At 39.4% G+C, this 18,297-nt stretch overlaps 1 protein-coding gene across 1 annotated transcript; it reads left to right on the top strand.

The window, feature by feature from the left end:
* Positions 1-3,701: 3,701 nt before the first annotated feature.
* LOC135115588 (dnaJ homolog subfamily C member 2-like) lies at positions 3,702-17,224 on the top strand. Its single transcript, XM_064032523.1, has 15 exons — positions 3,702-3,858; positions 6,472-6,659; positions 7,077-7,152; positions 8,091-8,299; positions 8,865-8,954; positions 9,291-9,379; positions 9,749-9,874; positions 10,278-10,365; positions 10,593-10,721; positions 12,404-12,589; positions 13,329-13,501; positions 14,500-14,705; positions 14,992-15,158; positions 15,668-15,760; positions 16,957-17,224. The coding sequence occupies exons 1-14, from the start codon at positions 3,711-3,713 to the stop codon at positions 15,728-15,730; spliced, it is 1,938 nt and encodes a 645-aa protein (XP_063888593.1). The 5' UTR covers positions 3,702-3,710; the 3' UTR covers positions 15,731-15,760; positions 16,957-17,224.
* Positions 17,225-18,297: the final 1,073 nt, after the last annotated feature.

The raw sequence follows: 18,297 nt of genomic DNA, 5'->3' as shown, positions 1-18,297 counted from the left end.
CTCGCAACGCAACCGGAATGTTTTAGCATGTTGTTCTTGTTCTGCTGTAGTTAAATTAATTACAGAATAAACAGGGAAGATAGATTTTTTCTTTTTTACCCAGAAACATAAAAACGTACATAATTTCTACTAGAACCTGATAAAAATTAAGAAAGATAAGACGCCAGATCGTTTGAGGATACGAGTTTCTCTTCTGTTATATAAAAATTACAGAACAAACAAGAATAGATGGATTTTTGTGCTAGTCATGAAAATGCCTTTGAAAACCTAAATAACAGACCAGAACATGATAAAAGTTCAGATAAGACGCGGGAAGATATGATAACACGGATACCTGTTGTGTAATAAGTTGAATTACATAAGAAACACGTAGAGCTGGATTCTTTTTTTCCTAGAGTCACGAAAATACCTCTGAAAACCTAAATAGATCTCTAGAAATTTATAAAAGTTAAAATAAGACGCTGGACCATTTGGTAACACGAATTTCTGCTCTGTACTAAACTGCATTACAAAACAAAAACAGTAGCTAATATCGAATACATCACATCACATTCTATTTCCCAAATCACGCGTGGCAGCTTCCTATCTTATTAGCAATGCCAGTGTGTTCACCAAAGGCCGTGATTCTGTTGATGAGTGACAGGGAGACCAGAACACTTAGACAACTAATGGGACTTGCGGTGGCTGGGATAACGAAGCGCGAAGTAACTTGCTAACGAGTACTGTAGTGAGGGCAAGACAACATCCTCCCTCCACTTAGCCACTGCACACATTGAATGGCTAGGGAAAGTATCGTAATTATTCATTTTTAGTCGGAAGAAGGACGGTCATCAGAGGAATTCCGTAGCAGAAACTCCTACACAGCGACGCATTTCCTTCAATAAAATCCAAACCACTGCAAAATAAACCCTCAAAACTCCACACAAAACAAATAAACTAATCTACCTCCTATGGCTAATATTTGAGCGTCATTCACTTCAGAACATTACAAAACATAAACAGAATGTGTGTGTGTGTGTGTGTGTGTGTGTGTGTGTGTGTGTTTTACATTTCCAGTAAGCATTAAGTTTATTTATTTGTCTCTCCCAACTTGATCTAAACTTAAAGACAATTAAAACATCAATTTTTACATATGGCTGCTTTCCCTCCTTGTGTGTGTGTGTGTGTGAGAGAGAGAGAGAGAGAGAGAGAGAGAGAGAGAGAGAGAGAGAGAGAGAGAGAGAGAGAGAGAGAGGCTAGCAGTTTGTTTGTATGTGTGTGTGTGTGTGTGTGTGTGTGTGTGTGTGTGTGTGTGTGCATAATTTCTCTCTTGTCTAGCCTTTTCCCCCACCCTGTATAGGCCTAAGTTTTCCTCTATAGGCTCAGAACAAACAAACAAATGAATGAATGAGAAATATCCAATTTAAAGCTACAATTATTTTCACCTCTTAAACTAAACAGGAAAAAAACACTGATATTTTCATTAAGATTATCAAAGTTTTTATTTCCTCACACACACACACACACACACACACACACACACACACACACACAAAGGTTTTTTTTTAAGTATGTTTGTTTTTTTCATAATTTTCCTTTTTTTCGGAATCTTTTGCACACAAAGTTTTTTTTTAAGTATATTTGTTTTTTTCATAATTTTCATTTTTTTTCCATTTTTTCGGAATATTTTGCACACACACACACAGTTTTTTAATGTATATTTGTCTTTTTTCATAATTTTCCTCACTTTTTTCATTTCTTCATAATCATTTGCCTCTTATCATTCAGCTTAAGTACATTTGTGGTCTTCAGTTTAATTAATTTATTTTATTTATTTATTTTCTTTGACAAATTCATACAAAACAACAACATATTTTAATTATTTAATTTTTTTTTGACAATATTGATACAACTTGAAATATTTTACTAAGACAACTTGAAATAAAGAATAAATCAACACACACACACACACACACACACACACAGTCTCTCTCTCTCTCTCTCTCTCTCTCTCTCTCTCTCTCTCTCTCTCTCTCTCTCTCTCTCTCTCTCTCTCTCTCTCTACAAGTAATAGTTTCGTATGTGTGTGTGTGTGTGTGTGTAGATTAAGTTTATAAAGATCATGACCAGTATTCTGTATGTATAAAGATAAGCTTAATTATACTGTGTGTGTGTGTGTGTGTGTGTGTGTGTGTGTGTGTGTGTGTGTGTCTATATATATGTAATGTACGACTTTTTATTGCACTCAAAAACACATACACACACACACACACACACACACAGAGAGAGAGAGAGAGAGAGAGAGAGAGAGAGAGAGAGAGAGAGAGAGAGAGAGAGAGAGAGAGAGAGACTGACTTAAACCCTAGACATAACAATGATAAAAAAAGATGTAATAATAATAATAATAATAATAATAATAATAATAATAATAATAATAATAATAATAACCGTAAAAACCGTAAACCGTAAAAAAAACACCATTAAAAACCCCATACAACTTCACCTACAGCCTTTGAAAATTATGGCAGTGAATTTAATCAGTTGTGAATTTATAATCAACCTGTTGTATAACCTGTTGATGAAGAAAACAGATCTACCCTTGGCCTACCTGCACCCAGAAGAGAAAATTAGGCCTACTTACCTTGGCTTATCTTAATTAGGCCTACCTGTGATAATATTACCTGTAACATCCCTGCAAGCCACCCTCCAACCTCTTGACAAGTTCACCTCCTTTGTAAATATGAACCAATCTTGTGTCTTGCTGGAGAACACTGAGTTAGGCTTTACCTTCCTTCACTAGGCCTACCTATATACATTACTACCACTGTGCTAATTAGGCCTACCTGTACCTATTACTCTCACTTTTTGCTAATTAGGCATGTGTTCATTATTGTTATTTCCTATGCTAATTAGGCCTACCTGTGTTCATTGCTCAAACTTCCTGTACCAGTTAGGCCTATCTATGTTTATTACTCGCACTCCGTCGTAATTAGGCATACCTGTGTTCATTATCCCTACTTTGTCTTTATTGGGCCTACCTGTGTTCATTAAGCGCACTCCGTAGGCCTATGTGTTTATTACTCCTACTTCCTGTGCTAATTAGGCCTAACTGTTTTCATTAATTCCACTTCCTGTCTTAATTAGGCTTAGCTGTCTTCATTAATTCCACTTCCTGTGCTAATTATGCCTAGCTGTCTTCATTGATTCCACTTCCTGTTTTAATTAGGCCTAGCTGTGTTCATTAATTCCACTTCCTGTCTTAATTAGGGTAATTACTGGACTGCAGCTTGGAAGTGGGCTGAGAACAAGGAGCCGAGTGTCCCACAGAATCGAGTGGATATCTACTCTGTGCGACGCGACGTAAGAAAACCGTATGAGGAAGACCTTGAGAAATATATAGCTGATGGATGGTTACTGCCGTACGATGAGAGAAAGTATGGACCAGCCAAGGGGCTAATACCAATCATGGCAGTCATACGTGAGAACAAAGGAAAAGTGCGTCCCGTGATGAACTTCTTTCTCTACTGCAAAGAATTATAGATGAATGGAATAAACTCCCAGAGAGTATAGTAACTGCGCCACTTTCAAAGCCCGATACGACTTACATATAAACAGATATATTACTGTTTATAAGTGGGAACAACAAAAGAAGCAGATTCTTATTTCCCCACTACCTTTTCATAGGGAAGCATTAATAGGTAAGCTGGCTGGGATGGAGGGGAACCGAAAAGATGGAAAGAGCCGAGATGGGCGGCCCGAGCTATGCGTCAGTGTTGTTGTTTTGGTCCGAGGTAAGGGTAGCCATAGAACGCAGCATGACAGCAGACATGGACACCGAGGACTCCAGCGTGGCGGTTATCATCAAAAGGCGCCTCACACGTACGTGGTGGACTGTACTTACTGATAGAGAGTCTGCAGTGAGGCGTGCTGGGTGAGATATGAGGTGGTGGTGGTGCCACCGCCGCCTGTCCGCCCGGTGCTCAATCCTCACACTTGGCTGGCCGCCTTATTACTCTGGCCAGTCAATCAAAAAGAGGAAATTGCATGTGGTAGCGGTATCAACTTTCTCTTTAAGCAGAAAACCCTCAAAAACCTATTTCCTAAGAAACCAAGAAAATTACTGAACAAATTAAGGGGAGCGACTGAGGTGGTACCTCGTGGGCATATGGTACATAAAAACATGAACTGATGGTAAAACTGCAGGGTTGGACCTCCTCTCTATTCATTAAAAACACATTGCAACGTGAGAGTACTTACTATAGAACATGTCTGTGATGTTTTCAATGTGGGGAAGGCTTTTGTAAGGCCATAGTAATTAAATTAATAGCGCGCCGCCTCCAGAAACTAAGTCCACAATCATCCCAAGGATATAAGTTAGGTTAGGTTAGTAACCTTAGGGGGGTCCAGGGGGGGCGCAGCTCCCCCGGTTAGGTTAGGTTAAGGTTAGGTTTGGTTAGGTTACTAACCTAACCTAACCTAACCTTAACCTAGCCTAACCCGGGGGGCTGCGCCCCCCCTGGACCCCCCTAAGGTTACTAACCTAACCTAACTTATATCCTTGGGATGATTGTGGACTTAGTTTCTGGAGGCGGCGCGCTATTAATTTAATTACTATGGCCTTACAAAAGCCTTCCCCACATTGAAAACATCACAGACATGTTCTATAGTAAGTACTCTCACGTTGCAATGTGTTTTTAATGAATAGAGAGGAGGTCCAACCCTGCAGTTTTACCGAACAGATTAAGGGGGCCGACAGGGGTGGTACCTCCTGGGCACATGGTACATTCTGTGGCTTTGAAATCATAGTAAGTGTTTGTTGGGGGAATATGGACCTAAACCTCTTCTGAAGTAACCTTAGCCTTTTCTGAAGTTAATACTTACATGTCAGGTAGAATTAAGGTTGTAGCATATCTTGCAATACGAGTATATATCAACTTACAGAAACTTGTTTAAGCAAAAAAAAAGGTAAAAGGTTAATGAACTGATGCATCCCCATGCTACACACTCCTCGTCTGAGTTGTCGAGAGTCATTGCTGGCTGGCTGCGAGAGGTGTGTGGGGCAGGGCAGGGTTAGCCATTACAGGAATCAGAATACTTAGTTATTTGAAGGTCTTGCTAACATAACCTAACCCTGACGTAACCTAAACTAACCTAACCCTAACCCTAATCCTTGCCTTTTTTTTTTTTTTTTTTTTTTTTCATAATTAAGTAATAACTTCAAATAACTATAAGTATTCTGATTCCCTTAATGGCTAACCTCACCCTGCCCTGCACAGCTCCAGCAGCCAGCCAACAGTGACCCTCAAGCACTTGGAAGGGAAGGGTGTAGCATGGGAATGCATCAGTTCATTAACCTAGTTTTTTTTTTTTTTTTTTTTTTTTTTTTTTTAACAAGTTTCCAGAAGTTGATATATATTGCATGATATTCTACAACCTTAATTCTATCTGACATGTACGTATTAACCCTAGAAGAGGCTAAGGTTATCTCCATATTATCCTTTTCTTTCCCTCAGGCTTTATTTTTAGTTAATTGCTTTGAAAGAGATATCATAGAAACTTTGTTAATATATCTACATTTTATATCTATAGAATTTTAGATTTTTCATTTTGTCCGAAAATACAATTTTTTTCACCGTTAATTTTCTCCACTCCTTTTCCTGTTTTCTTTTTACATTTTTAAGGTAGGGGAGTGCAGGCCAAAATAAACCAAAATTGGGAAGCCTGAAAAGTTTAAGGAGTAAAAACACTGTTTTGGGCAGAAATCCTTAAAAATAGTCAACAAACAGAGAATATCCCATCCCCCCCCATTATTCCCCACTACACTATTCTAACTGTGAGATTACTAACCTTGCTAATTGGGAGGCTCCATCACCCAGATCTCCCATTATGCTATTCTTACCAGTAAATTGCAGTTTAACACCACAAATCCTATCTTTTTTCTGTCCCTAACAAGCTTGGAGACATGGTGGGAAAATGGAGTTTCAGGGTGGAAGAAGCCAAATTATGCCAAATTTTGACATTTGTTGGAAAGTCTAAGGATGAGGTGCCATATATTGAAAACTGGGAACTTTCTAGCTTAACCTAACTTTACCCAACCTAACTGAGAGGCGAGTCCTGTCCCCCCTTTAAAGACACTAATCCAGCTTAACCAGTGCATCTTTCTCCAGTGGATGCCCCCATTAAGAACACTAACTTAACTTAACCAGGGGGCTTTTGTATGTAGATGAGAATTTCTCAGATGATGTTTTGGTGTATAGTCTCTGCAACAACATCTCTTTATCTTTCATGGTCTGTCTCTTTGTGTGTGTGTGTGTGTGTGTGTGTGTGTGTGTGTGTGTGTACTTTTTAGAGATGACCTTCTAGTTGTTCTTCTCTTATGGTATTTTTCTTTTCTGTCTCTTTCTGTACAATATGTCCTTTATTTCCTCAGTATCCTGAATGGTATTCTTGGTAATATCTGTTTTATTTTCTCTCTACCTCTCCCTTCCACAGCACTCATCCAGGTGGAGGTAGAACCAGTGGGACGATGGTTCCACATATATGAGGCGCGGCGTCTGCGGGGCCACCTCACCTCCTCAGTTGGGGAAAGTGAAGAGGAGAGTGAGGAGGAGGAGGCTCAGGAGGTGGAGGTGGAGGATGACATACACTATCTTCGCTCTCTCAACCCAGCAGACTGGAAGGTGAGAACTCAGCCAGCATGGTCCAGTCATAGCAACATAAGAATGGAGAAGACTGCAAAAGATTGGCTGGCCTACACTGGATAACTCCTGTACTAACCATGAAAATCTGTTATCCTCCTCTTCCCCATGCACTCAGCCTTCCTATTGCCATCTGGCCTCTATATGCATATGCCTAGTCATCTAACCTCATGATATCACTTATGGTGTAGGTGCTGACCACATGAATGCTAAGCCTGTTCTATTTGTCCACTACTCTGTGAACCAGTTTTTACTAAGCTCTTTTCAAAACCTAAACTTATCTAGCATATATAGTTCTGTCTTGATTGTTCACTATGAGAGCATCACTTACCTCAGTCATTTATTTGATTAGTATCTTTCTTTTATATATTGATACATTTCTACAACATTGCCTTTCAGGACCAGGATCATTATGCAGTACTGGGACTCCGAAAGCACAGGTACAAGGCCTCTGATGATGACATCAAAAGAGCGTGTAAGTCCTGGTGGCATCTGGAGCTAGAGTGTATAGTGTACTGAGTACCAAGTTTTAGTGCACCTGCTGTTTGAAGGTATTTTTATAGTGCCAGTTTTCAGTTGCAGTGTCAGCCCTTTTAGTCTTGGTATTTTTATTTTATTTGTATATTTTCAATAACTACATTTTATTTGTGCCTTGCTATGGATGTATGTGGTTGGCTTTGCTATATCAAAGCTCCTGGGGTGTAGTATGGTGGTTTGAGACTATGACTATGGCCACACTGGCAATGGTTATGAGCAAGCAGGTGAGTGTGATAAATGGTGAGAAAAGTGGGAGCATTGTACCAAATAAGTGTGGCCACACTGACAGTGAGTGGGCGTGGGCGAGCTGTGTCTTCCTGTGGCCCACAGCGAGGAGCATTGTCAGTTGACTTTTGTCACTGGCACAGGCAGTTTGTTGCCTGCTATTGACATTGCATGGCTAATTATTGAAGTTTTGCTCACACCAATCATTTGGGATACATTTGCTAAAGTAGAACCCAAAGGGAATGCCATCATGTTGTTTGTAGTAATTACTATTAATTATGAAACCATGTCCATAACTGTTAGCTTTAACAAGCCCTTGAATTGTAGCTAGGTGGTGCATACAGAAGAGCAGAGAGAATGTGTCTGAAGAATAGTTGGCGCCCCTATGGCTATGAGTGTGAATGATATTTGTAAGAGTGTGTGGTGGTTTGTCTGGGCCACCCCATGTGGGATTGGCAACCTGATATATAGATAGATAGATAGACATTATATTTTCTGATCATTGGTTTTATGCTAAGATATCTGTAAGTCTAATATAATAATTAGCATTCCCTTTGGTATGTGCTTAAAACAGGATGACCCAACACTTGGGTAAAGGAATGAGAGTGCAGCATTAGTGTGCACTTCCGTCCATTGTGTTACTCCTCACAGACCGCATGATGGTTCTGAGGCACCACCCAGACAAGCGGCGAGCAGCTGGGGAGGAGGTGAGGGATGACGATGACTACTTCACCTGCATCACCAAAGCCTATGAGATTCTCGGGGACCCCATCAAGCGACGCTCCTGGGACTCGGTGGACCCAGAGTTTGATGACGAGGTGCCGGCTGTCAGTGCACACAATAAGGCAAACTTCTTCCAGGTAAGCGCTGATCCCCACTAAGAAGAAAATTTATTCCACAAAGAATTCAAAGGTCTTTTAACTCCATGTCATACTGTAATGTCAAATATATGTGCACACAAGGCAAGCGCTAACTCCTATTAGGAAGAAAAATGACTCAACAAAGAATTGAAAGTTCAGTATTCATTGCTATTTGGTACATCTTTTCTTTACCACTAACCACTCTGGGACAATTCTTCACATTCTACAGCCATCTCCAAACATTATACTGGCTAGAAATTGCAAAAAATCTATTCCTTTTCACCGCTTTTTTCTTGCAGGTGGTTATAAAGATTGTATACATTACTTGTAGTGGTGTGGATGATTACATATCACTGAAGGGATTAACTCCATCTCATATTGTAATGTCAGGTCTATATATTAGATTATATAACTCTCTCTCTCTCTCTCTCTCTCTCTCTCTCTCTCTCTCTCTCTCTCTCTCTCTCTCTCTCTCTCTCTCTCTCTCTCTCTCTCTCTCTCTCTCTCTCTCTCCATCTTCTTCAGTCTCCACCACATCTTTGTAAGGCACAGTGTTGCATTGCAGATTTTCACAGGGGTGTTTGAGTGCAATGCTCGTTGGTCCACCCACAAGCACGTTCCTGGCTTGGGCAAACCTGATGACACCAAACAAAAGGTCAGTCCAGATTAGCAGATTAAGTAACTGGAGAGAGTGATTGGCCTGTACAGTCACATCAATCTCCCTTGTAGTGTTTTAGAAGTGAGATTAATAGTAGCAGAAATGCAAGTAGATATTTGGTGACAGTTTACTTTTTATAGTTACCATCATCATATGCTATGTTGATGGAAAGATAGACCAGTAATTTTGAAAGTTTGTTTAAAATATCATACACTATAATTTTCCTCAGCATAGAGGGTCCAGTAACTTACACATAAAACATAATTTCAAGATTTCTTTATGAATAGTGTTTATTTTGTATTGTTAACCAACTTAATTTTCATCACTGTGCAGGTTGATCGCTTCTATGGATTCTGGTACGACTTTGATTCCTGGCGAGAGTTTTCATATCTGGATGAGGAGGAAAAGGAGAAGGGACAGGAGTGAGTCTTCACTATTTGTATGTCTGGTCTTTTTAGAGTTATGTGTATTCCACTCCAGCCTTGCTTTATCTTCCCAAAGGCAGCAAAAATGGTGAAATTTGTATCTTGAAACATTAACATTGAATAAAATTTTAATTGAATAAGGAAATAATGCCCAAACTTAAGCCTAGACTTGACATTGGAAAAAATAACAAGAAAATTTAATATGGCTAGACAGAATACCCAAACTTATGGCAAGGAAAACTGGCACTGACATTGTTCTGATTGCTTTAACTGGTCATTTTAGTTTCTTTGAATATTTTGTAACAGTGCAATGTGACTGCAATGTTGTGGTCGCCTTCCCATCTTTAAATCAGTCAATCTTGCCAGCCGGGAGGAGCGTCGATGGATAGAGAAGCAGAACAAGGTAGAGCGAGCGAGGCGTCGGAAGGAGGAGATGGGTCGATTGCGCAGGCTAGTTGACAATGCATATGCCTGTGACCCAAGGATAGCCAAGTATGTTTCGTTACTTATTACTGATTTCGTGTATTTTCGTTGTATCCCAATAAAAGTTGAAATTTTGTGCATTATCCCAAGAGATATTTATCACGAGTACTTTTTTCTGTTGTTACATAATACTTCAAATTTCATTTTGATGGAAGGGTTTATGATGATTTAGATTGCAAAGAAGCTGTTCTTGTTTTACTTCTGACTCCTTATGAGGGAAAAATTAATTACTGCTTTTGCTGTCTACTTCTGTAGCTAAAGAATGGGTAAGTTTATAGAAAAAGAGGGAAAGAGATGAAGAATTATATAGATATATATATATATATATATATATATATATATATATATATATATATATATATATATATATATATATATATATATATATATATATATATATAATTTTTTTAAGATTTAAAGAAGAAGACAAGGAAAGAAGACTGGCTCAGAAAAAGGCAAAAGCAGAGGCAATCAGGCAAAAACAAGAAGAGGAGGAGAGGGTGAGTGCACATTGTGATCTCCAGTATTAGCACCAGGCCAATCACTAACTACTCTCGGACACATATATGCATTGATTTCTACAACAGACCAAGGCTTCACATTTTTCTCATTGATTTGTATTTTTCATGTCTTATGCTCGGAAATGCCATATATTTTGAAATACCACGCTATGTTGTCTTTTTTTTGAATGATATGTCTTGCTAATGTGTAAATTTGGTGTTTTCAGGTAAGGCAGGAAGCTGAGGAAGCAGAGAGAAAGAAAAGAGAAGCAGAGGAGGCAGAGCAAAGAGCAAAACAGGAGGTAGAAAAGAAGGAAAGAGAGGTGCTGAAGAAAGCATTCAAAAAAGAGAGGAAGGTGAGGAGGAGGGTAGAATCTGCTTGACATGTAAGAACTTACCACACACTTGTCTTTGATGCTTAAACTGCTGTGATCGCTAACATAATCAAAAATTCTCCTGACAAATATATTGAATTTTCGTGGTGCACTTTCTTTCTAGTGTGTTCTAACTGACTGTCTTCAGCCTCTTTTTCATCACTGCAGTGTTGAATCTCTTGCTATCTCCTACTGCTATTTTCATGCCAACTGCTCTTCTGATCTTGCTAACTGCATGCCTCACTGCACAAGTCTTTCTTCTTTCTTTCATCTCTATTCTGTCTACCTCTTTAATGCAAGAGTTAACCATTATTCTCAATCATTCATCCCTATCTCTGGTAAACTCTGGAACTCCCTGTCTGCTTCTGTATTTCCACCTTCCTATGACTTGAACTCTTTCAAGAGCGAGGTTTCAAGGCACTTACCCTGTTTGTTTGACTAACACTTGACTGTGTTCAGGAGCCAGCACCTCAGTGGGCCTCTTTCTTCTTTTTTTTTTTTTTTTCAGTCTTTGTTGTCCTTGGCCAATGATCCTCCAATATATATATAAAAAAAAAAAATAATAATAATAATGATGATGATGATAATAATAATAATAATAATAATAATAATAATAATAATAATAATAATAATGATCCCTGGCTATGGCAAGCAAGCCCACTACATTATATCCTTTCCTCCTCCTGTTCCTTTCCTCTCCCCTTTCAATTTCATCTTGTCGCAGTCCTCCCTTCCTGTCACCTGCCCCTGTAGTTCTCATGACTCATGCCTGGAGCCATCATTCTTTTTTTTTTTTTTTTTTTAAGGCTACAAAATTTGCTAAAAAAAAAAAAGAAAACTAAAAAATGAAACTCTACTCACTTTCATCTTCTGTAACATTTCACATTAAAATATTCTCATTCATTATATACTTTCAGATTTATATTTTTTTCCTTTTTTCTTTGATGTCATTTTTTAAATTATTTTGATACAGTTCCTGTTCATAAGGGGCTGAGAGGACTGCATTTGTATTAGAAAGATGGAAAGAGCATTAAATTTAGTGTTCAAATGTGTAAATTAATTTGGAAACTAAAAAAATATATATACAAATTATGATTGCCTGTATTTTGTTCACGTAAATAATTTTAAAAAGCAACGTGAAATAGAATAAAGCACACATTCTTTGTCATTGCATAGATGTGATGGTGACAGTGATAAAGAACATCTCTGTATCTGTCTATCTTTATTTGACACCTCTTGATAAATACTCCATGAGGACATAACTGCAACAGATTTCTCTATTTAGTCCTGCCCTTGTATTCCCTTCCTCTTTGCTCTGAACTTCACATACTCTCTCTTCACCCTTTCCTCACATATTTCAGTAACATTTTTTATGCAAGATCTTTGGTCAAGGGCAATAAAAAGAGGGGAAAGAAAGTCCACTGAGATGCTAGTCCCAAAAGAAAGATCATAAGGATTATCCAGAATCGTTGGATAAGTGTTTTGAAAAGTTGGAACCAGCCATTTTAAAGAGTTCAAGTTATAGGAAGGAGGATCTTCTGGAGCAGGCAGGGAGTTCCAGAGTTTACTAGAAAAAAATAGCAGTAAAAAGATAGCAAGATATGCAACATTGCAGCAATAAGAGAGAGGCTGAAAATCATTAGTATGGTATCCTCTATTCCCAGATGCTGCGGACTCTCTGTAAGGACAACAGTTACTTTGCATCAGAGGAGGGGGAGCGAGTGCAGACCATGACAGATGTGGAGCTGCTGTGTGAGGCACTGGAGCTGACCCGCCTGGAGGAACTCAACAAGGAACTAGCACAAGTGGCCCAGGACAAGATGCAAGGGCGGGAGGTACTCATGAAGGAGGTGAGGGAGGATCAACAGTAGTAGTAGTAGTTAATTGACAAAGGTGAGTGAGAGAGATCAACAGTAGTAGTAATAGCAGTAGTAATTTTTTGACACAGGAGGTGAGTGTGGAGGGCCAACAGTAGTAGTAGTAGTAGTAGTAGTAGTAGTAGTAGTAGTAGCAATTGTTGCTTATATAAAAAAAAAAAAACATAATTTTTGTCATTCTTAAATCAAAAAATTTCCTAAGCCTTGAACCCAAAAGCTGCTCCAACAGACATATGGGTATCTGCATCACTTTTGAAATGAACTATGTTAGGTCTATTTAAGTCATGTTACATTACCTTATCTGATTAGCTAAATCTAAAGTAGCATAAAGCAAGCTAATCTAAATTAGAACAATCCACCCCAAATGATCTGGATATTCTGTATGACCTGTTTTCCCTAGGATAGTCAAACCTTTCAGACTATTTCTCCACTGATAGTTATGATTAGTACAAGGAGTCCTTGGTGTATGACAGTCTTGACTTTTGTCCTTCATATGTTTCTTTTACAGGCACAATAGTTATGTGTTTATGTCCTAGACTATGACTTTACAGTACAACAGCATTAGTATTAGTGATTGACATACTGCAGGTAGCTTACTTATGCTGGTTCTGACCTATGCAGAAAATCAGTTTATAACATGGCATAGGAACAGAACTCTGTCATAACTTGAGGACCCCCTGTAACACTTCTTTGCCTTCTCTCTCTGTTGTAGGTGAGTGAGGTGCGCAACAGGATAAAAAAGGAGAGGGAGGAGGTGGCAGCAGCGGCAGCAAGGGGAGGGGGTGGAGGAGGAGGGGAAGGTTCATCACTCAAAGTCTGGAATCAAGATGACCTCCAGCTGCTCATCAAAGCCGTCAACCTCTTCCCTGCCGGCACAACAAAGAGGTGAGCTGGTTCATGTGTGTGTGTGTGTGTGTGTGTGTGTGTGTGTGTGTGTGTGTGTGTGTGTGTGTAAATTGCTTCTGTTTATATATTTTTTGATATCTTATTATTATTGGTGGTCCACAAGGCTGTCCCTTTCCACTGGGGCTGACAGGGCTAAGAGTGTGAATGACGTGTCATTCACCTACATTCGTCTGCTGGTCACCAAACCAGCTGTTCCCCATATGGAAAGAGGTCAGAGCTTGTAGTGATTGATCTTTGGGTAGGACTGAGACCATTCACACACCGCACACTGGGACAGTGAGGCCATAACCCTTCAGGTTACATCCTGTACTTACTTGCTGCTAGGTGAACAGGGGCTACACATGAAGAGATTCTCCCAGGACTTGAACCCATGCCTTCTCGGTTGTGAGCCGAGCATGCTGACACTAAGTGGTGTGCATGTGTGTGTGTGTGTGTGTGGTGCCTTGTATGGGCCAGCTGATGTGAGATTGCTGGCCTAGTATATAAATAGATGGGTTTTTTAAGCTTTAATATTTTATTTGATTGATATATTGCCTTATTCTTGTGTTTCCATGTGTGTTTTAAAATGACTAATATCAAGGTTGTTATCTGATCCCTACTACTGTTCTCTACATACACACCATTTAGGTCTTCACGTGGTATAGGGAATATAACAAAGGTGACATTTATAAAATTCTCAGGATCATAATCAGGATAGAACAAGACACAATGGGTTCAAGCTTGAAAATAGTTAGAGAGGAAGAAATTGGTCCTCAGATGGAGTAGTAGATGAATGGAATGGACTCAGTAATCAGGTTGTTAGTGCTGAGTCATTGGGGAGCATTAAAGGATTAGACAAATTTATGGATGGGAATGATAGGTGGATATAGGTAGATATGTTTCATACAAGGATGGCTTCTTGCAGCTCCCTTAATGTTAGGTTATGTTTTTATGCATTGCTGTACTTAGAGGAACTCATTGAACCCTCCATGCTGCAGGTGGGAGGTTGTGGCAGAGTATATCAACCAACACACAGCCACCAGCATCACCAGGCTGGCCAAGGAGGTGCTCAATAAGGCCAAGGAGCTGCAACACTCAGACAAGCACATGAGGGAGGCAGCCAACAAGAATGCCTACCACAGCATGGAGAAGGCACAGGCTCGGCAGGTGATCAGTGACACCACAGCCTCCCAGAGATATGACAGTGAGTTCTTGCTGTTATGCTGACATTCAGATAATTCTTTTGCATCTTTGTGTAGTTTTATATCATGTTGATGCTTGGGTAATTTCTCATTTCTCTTTTTATACTAATTAATTATTACCATGAGTCTTCTCTGTATGAACTCAAGACCTTTCTCCCTTCTCTGTGTAACTGCTGTGAATTGTCTTTTAGCTCTATGCAATATCACCAGTTGAGCTGTGAATCAATTCCAAGATATTTTAAGAAAAAACATGTTTTTAGGCTGATGTTAGATCTTTCCTTTGTGCAGCACCACAGGAGATGCTGGGGATGAACACTGCTGCTTGGGGAGCTGAGGAACAGAGGTTGCTGGAGCAAGCCCTCAAGACCTATCCAGTCTCTACTCCTGACCGCTGGGACCGCATTGCCAAGTGTGTCCCCAACCGAACCAAGAAAGACTGCATGAGGCGCTATAAGGTCTGTGTATGTGTGTGTGTGTGTGTGTGTTTGTGTGTCTGGTGATGTGTTGCTTGCTATTCCCTGTATGTGAGATTGTGGAGAAAACAAATCAGGTTTATCTTGTTTATGGAGTGACTCTCTCTCTCTCTCTCTCTCTCTCTCTCTCTCTCTCTCTCTCTCTCTCTCTCTCTCTCTCTCTCTCTCTCTCTCTCTCTCTCTCTCTCTCTCTCTCTCTCTCTCTCTCTCTCTCTCTCTCTCTCTCTCTCTCTCTCTCTCTCTGTCTCTCTCATGTATTTATCTTTTGATCTGCTTTTATCTTTGTGGTCCCTCCATAAATGCATGGAGATGTAAGTGCTATGTGTGTGTGTGTGTGTGTGTGTGTGTGTGTGTGTGTGTGTGTGTAGTGAAGGTTTTATATATGTGTGTGTGTGTGTGTGTATGTATGTAGTGAAGGTTTTATATAGTGCACAGTAGACACTGATGTTATTGTAACTTTTAAGTCTTATTCTCACATGATGGCATTTCAGGAGCTTGTTGAGATGGTGAAGGCAAAGAAGGCGGCTCAGGCTGCTGCAGTGGGAAAAAAGTGAGGAGCCAAACCCTGCTGTCTTCTTTCCTTTGTGAGTTCAGATGTAGCAAATTCTTGTAGCTGTTGTGTGAAGCAATATTGCTATCTGAAAATCTATCTCTTGTTCTATTTTTAAGCATTATGTCTCAGCAGTGCCAGTTTTGGACTACCTGAATTGGAGGGGCAGCTACATATATTGATGGGGACACAAAAGTGTAGCTAGGGATCTGTTTCTTTCCCCTCCACTTCTCCCTTTCTCTCCTTTATAACCTCATCCCCCAACTCTTCCATCTCTTCCATCACACTTCACTTCCACTGCTTCCAATAAGTTGTCATGCAAAAAGCAAAATTAACACTTGGAAAAGTATTTTTAAGTGCTATGGGAAAACTGCTAATATTGAAAATTAATGTTGATAAGTGCAGAATTCTATACATTGCAGAAAGCAGATGCAAAACTCAGATGAAGTCATGATTTTCTTGTATGTCTGGCAAGGCAGCAGGTTGGCTGGCAGCAACTGTTCCAGTGACCGTACTGTTAGGCAAAATTTGTTTGATGCGAGATTTTCATGCCTGACCTGATTGTTTTATATTTTATTACCTCACAGTATTATAATGTTCCAAATACACAGTTTGTGGATCTGGGTCAAGGTAGCTTAATCCTGTGATACCACTGGTTGACTTAAAATGTTCCTGTAATATTTCTTTGCATATGGGGAGGATTAAAAAAATTTGGTGGAGCATTGCCCCCCCCATGTCCCCCCTCTAAAACTAGCCGTGCCTCTCAGTACCATCCATCAGCAGGGACAGACCAAGTACTGTAAGGCATGAATATTTATCGAGTGTTTATAGGGACACTGGTCAGCTATGTTTGCATCCAGATTTGTAAGGTGTCCCTCTGCCTGGGGAGACACAGCATACTCACACATGCCTCAGCTGGTTGGGAAGAGAACTGACATTCCCTGTGTTTCATTGAAGGCTATGAAAAGTGGTAGAATGAGGTGTCTGTCAAATTAATTCATAGTTGGTGTGTAGCTTAAGAAACCAGCAATAGGGTATTGATTGTTGCTAGTATAACCATGGCTGGAATCCTTGTTATTTGTGGTCACTGTATTGGTCCCAGTATTTTTCAAAGTTGTCCTCTCCTGAGGTGAGTGGCTGTAGTCCCAACAAGGTGTAAGGTATAGAATGTGAAAAAAAATTGATATAGCTTGAGAAAAGAGCAAAGAAAAAATAACATTGTCTTTGCAGAGATTCACCATGAAGGCCACCAGTAAGAAGACAACATTACATTTGCAGTTACTCACTAAGATGCTCACCAGCCAAGTGTTGGCAACAGCAATCAACAGTCCTGTAGCAGCTAGATCTGTGACCATGACAAGAGTGTCTGGCATCAATCACCAATGAATGCCACAAGATAATGGTCACTAATGCTTTTGTGACTGTTAGTGTGGGCTCTTTTCATTTCCATACAAGGAGTTCAATCATTTGACTGCTCATTAAAGGCCTTAAAAGAATGCATGTGCTTTTCCTTATCATCATAGTGTAGCTCTGGAGGACAGAAGGGCATTCTCCATTAATATGGCAGTAGCCACAAGGAAGCCACTTCCTGAAGAATGAATGGATCTGTGGCAGTTGTATAAAAAATTACAAGACGTGTGAAAAAGTGTGCGGTGATTGTGACTATAATAAGAAGTAATATGCAATGATGACCATGTGATTGCATACAAATGTGTACCTTCTTAATTTTCTAAAGGAAAACTACAGTCTTAAGTTTGATTTTAAAGTAACACTAAATTTACAAGGTGGGTAAGAGTAAAGATGCCACATGAAGAGCTGCAGGTAAATGCTGTGGTTAGTGTAGATCCTAATGAAGAGTTACCATAGAAAATACACAAACATCATCGAGACAATAGTTGTGACTTAACATGCTTATACACATTCACAGGTCCTTGATACACATGATTCAAGCCTGACACTTGAGGAATATTACTTTGTAAGTAATGGAGGTGCAGCTCAGAGGTGTTTCAGAATATAGTTCTCAGTGGCTGATGCATGGAATAAGTTCATGATGCATGATTCAGTACCTCAAATAAGTGACTCAGTCTGTGATATAAGTAATAATGCAAGCTGTTGAATCATGGACGTGCGCCTCAGAATGTGTGACCTCGTAGCTTTGCCCGGACCAGCATAGTCAACCCTAACCTAGGCCAACACAGCCAGTAATAGCTTTGTGAAACACCAAAATATAGATAATCATTATTATCATCTGCAGCCACCATGCTCACCCACCACCTACACAAAATTTAATGTCTTCCACTGGTATATATATATATATATATATATATATATATATATATATATATATATATATATATATATATATATATATATATATATATATATATATATATATATATATGGTCATGTGTGTGTGTGTGTGTGCTATAATTTTTGTTCATTGTTCGCATCTCGCTATGCACTCTACCTTCCATCATATCTTCAGTCTTAAGCCTTTCGTAACATCATAAATTTGTGGATTGACTTTTATTTATTTATCTATTTATTTATTTTGTAGATCAAACCTGCTGT

This window comes from Scylla paramamosain, chromosome 29 (assembly GCF_035594125.1).
Source record: "Scylla paramamosain isolate STU-SP2022 chromosome 29, ASM3559412v1, whole genome shotgun sequence".
NCBI lineage: Eukaryota > Metazoa > Arthropoda > Malacostraca > Decapoda > Portunidae > Scylla > Scylla paramamosain.
The sequence above is the reverse complement of the archived record's forward strand: the minus strand, read 5'-3'. Positions and strand labels throughout refer to the sequence as shown.

Excerpts from the sequence above, each read along its gene's own strand:
- LOC135115588 (XM_064032523.1), top strand. The coding sequence starts at position 3,711 with ATGGAAAGAGCCGAGATGGGCGGCCCGAGCTATGCGTCAGTGTTGTTG. Across the intron at positions 8,300-8,864 it reads ATAAGGCAAACTTCTTCCAG|ATTTTCACAGGGGTGTTTGA; the intron begins GTAAGCGCTGAT and ends GTTGCATTGCAG. Across the intron at positions 13,502-14,499 it reads CCTGCCGGCACAACAAAGAG|GTGGGAGGTTGTGGCAGAGT; the intron begins GTGAGCTGGTTC and ends TCCATGCTGCAG.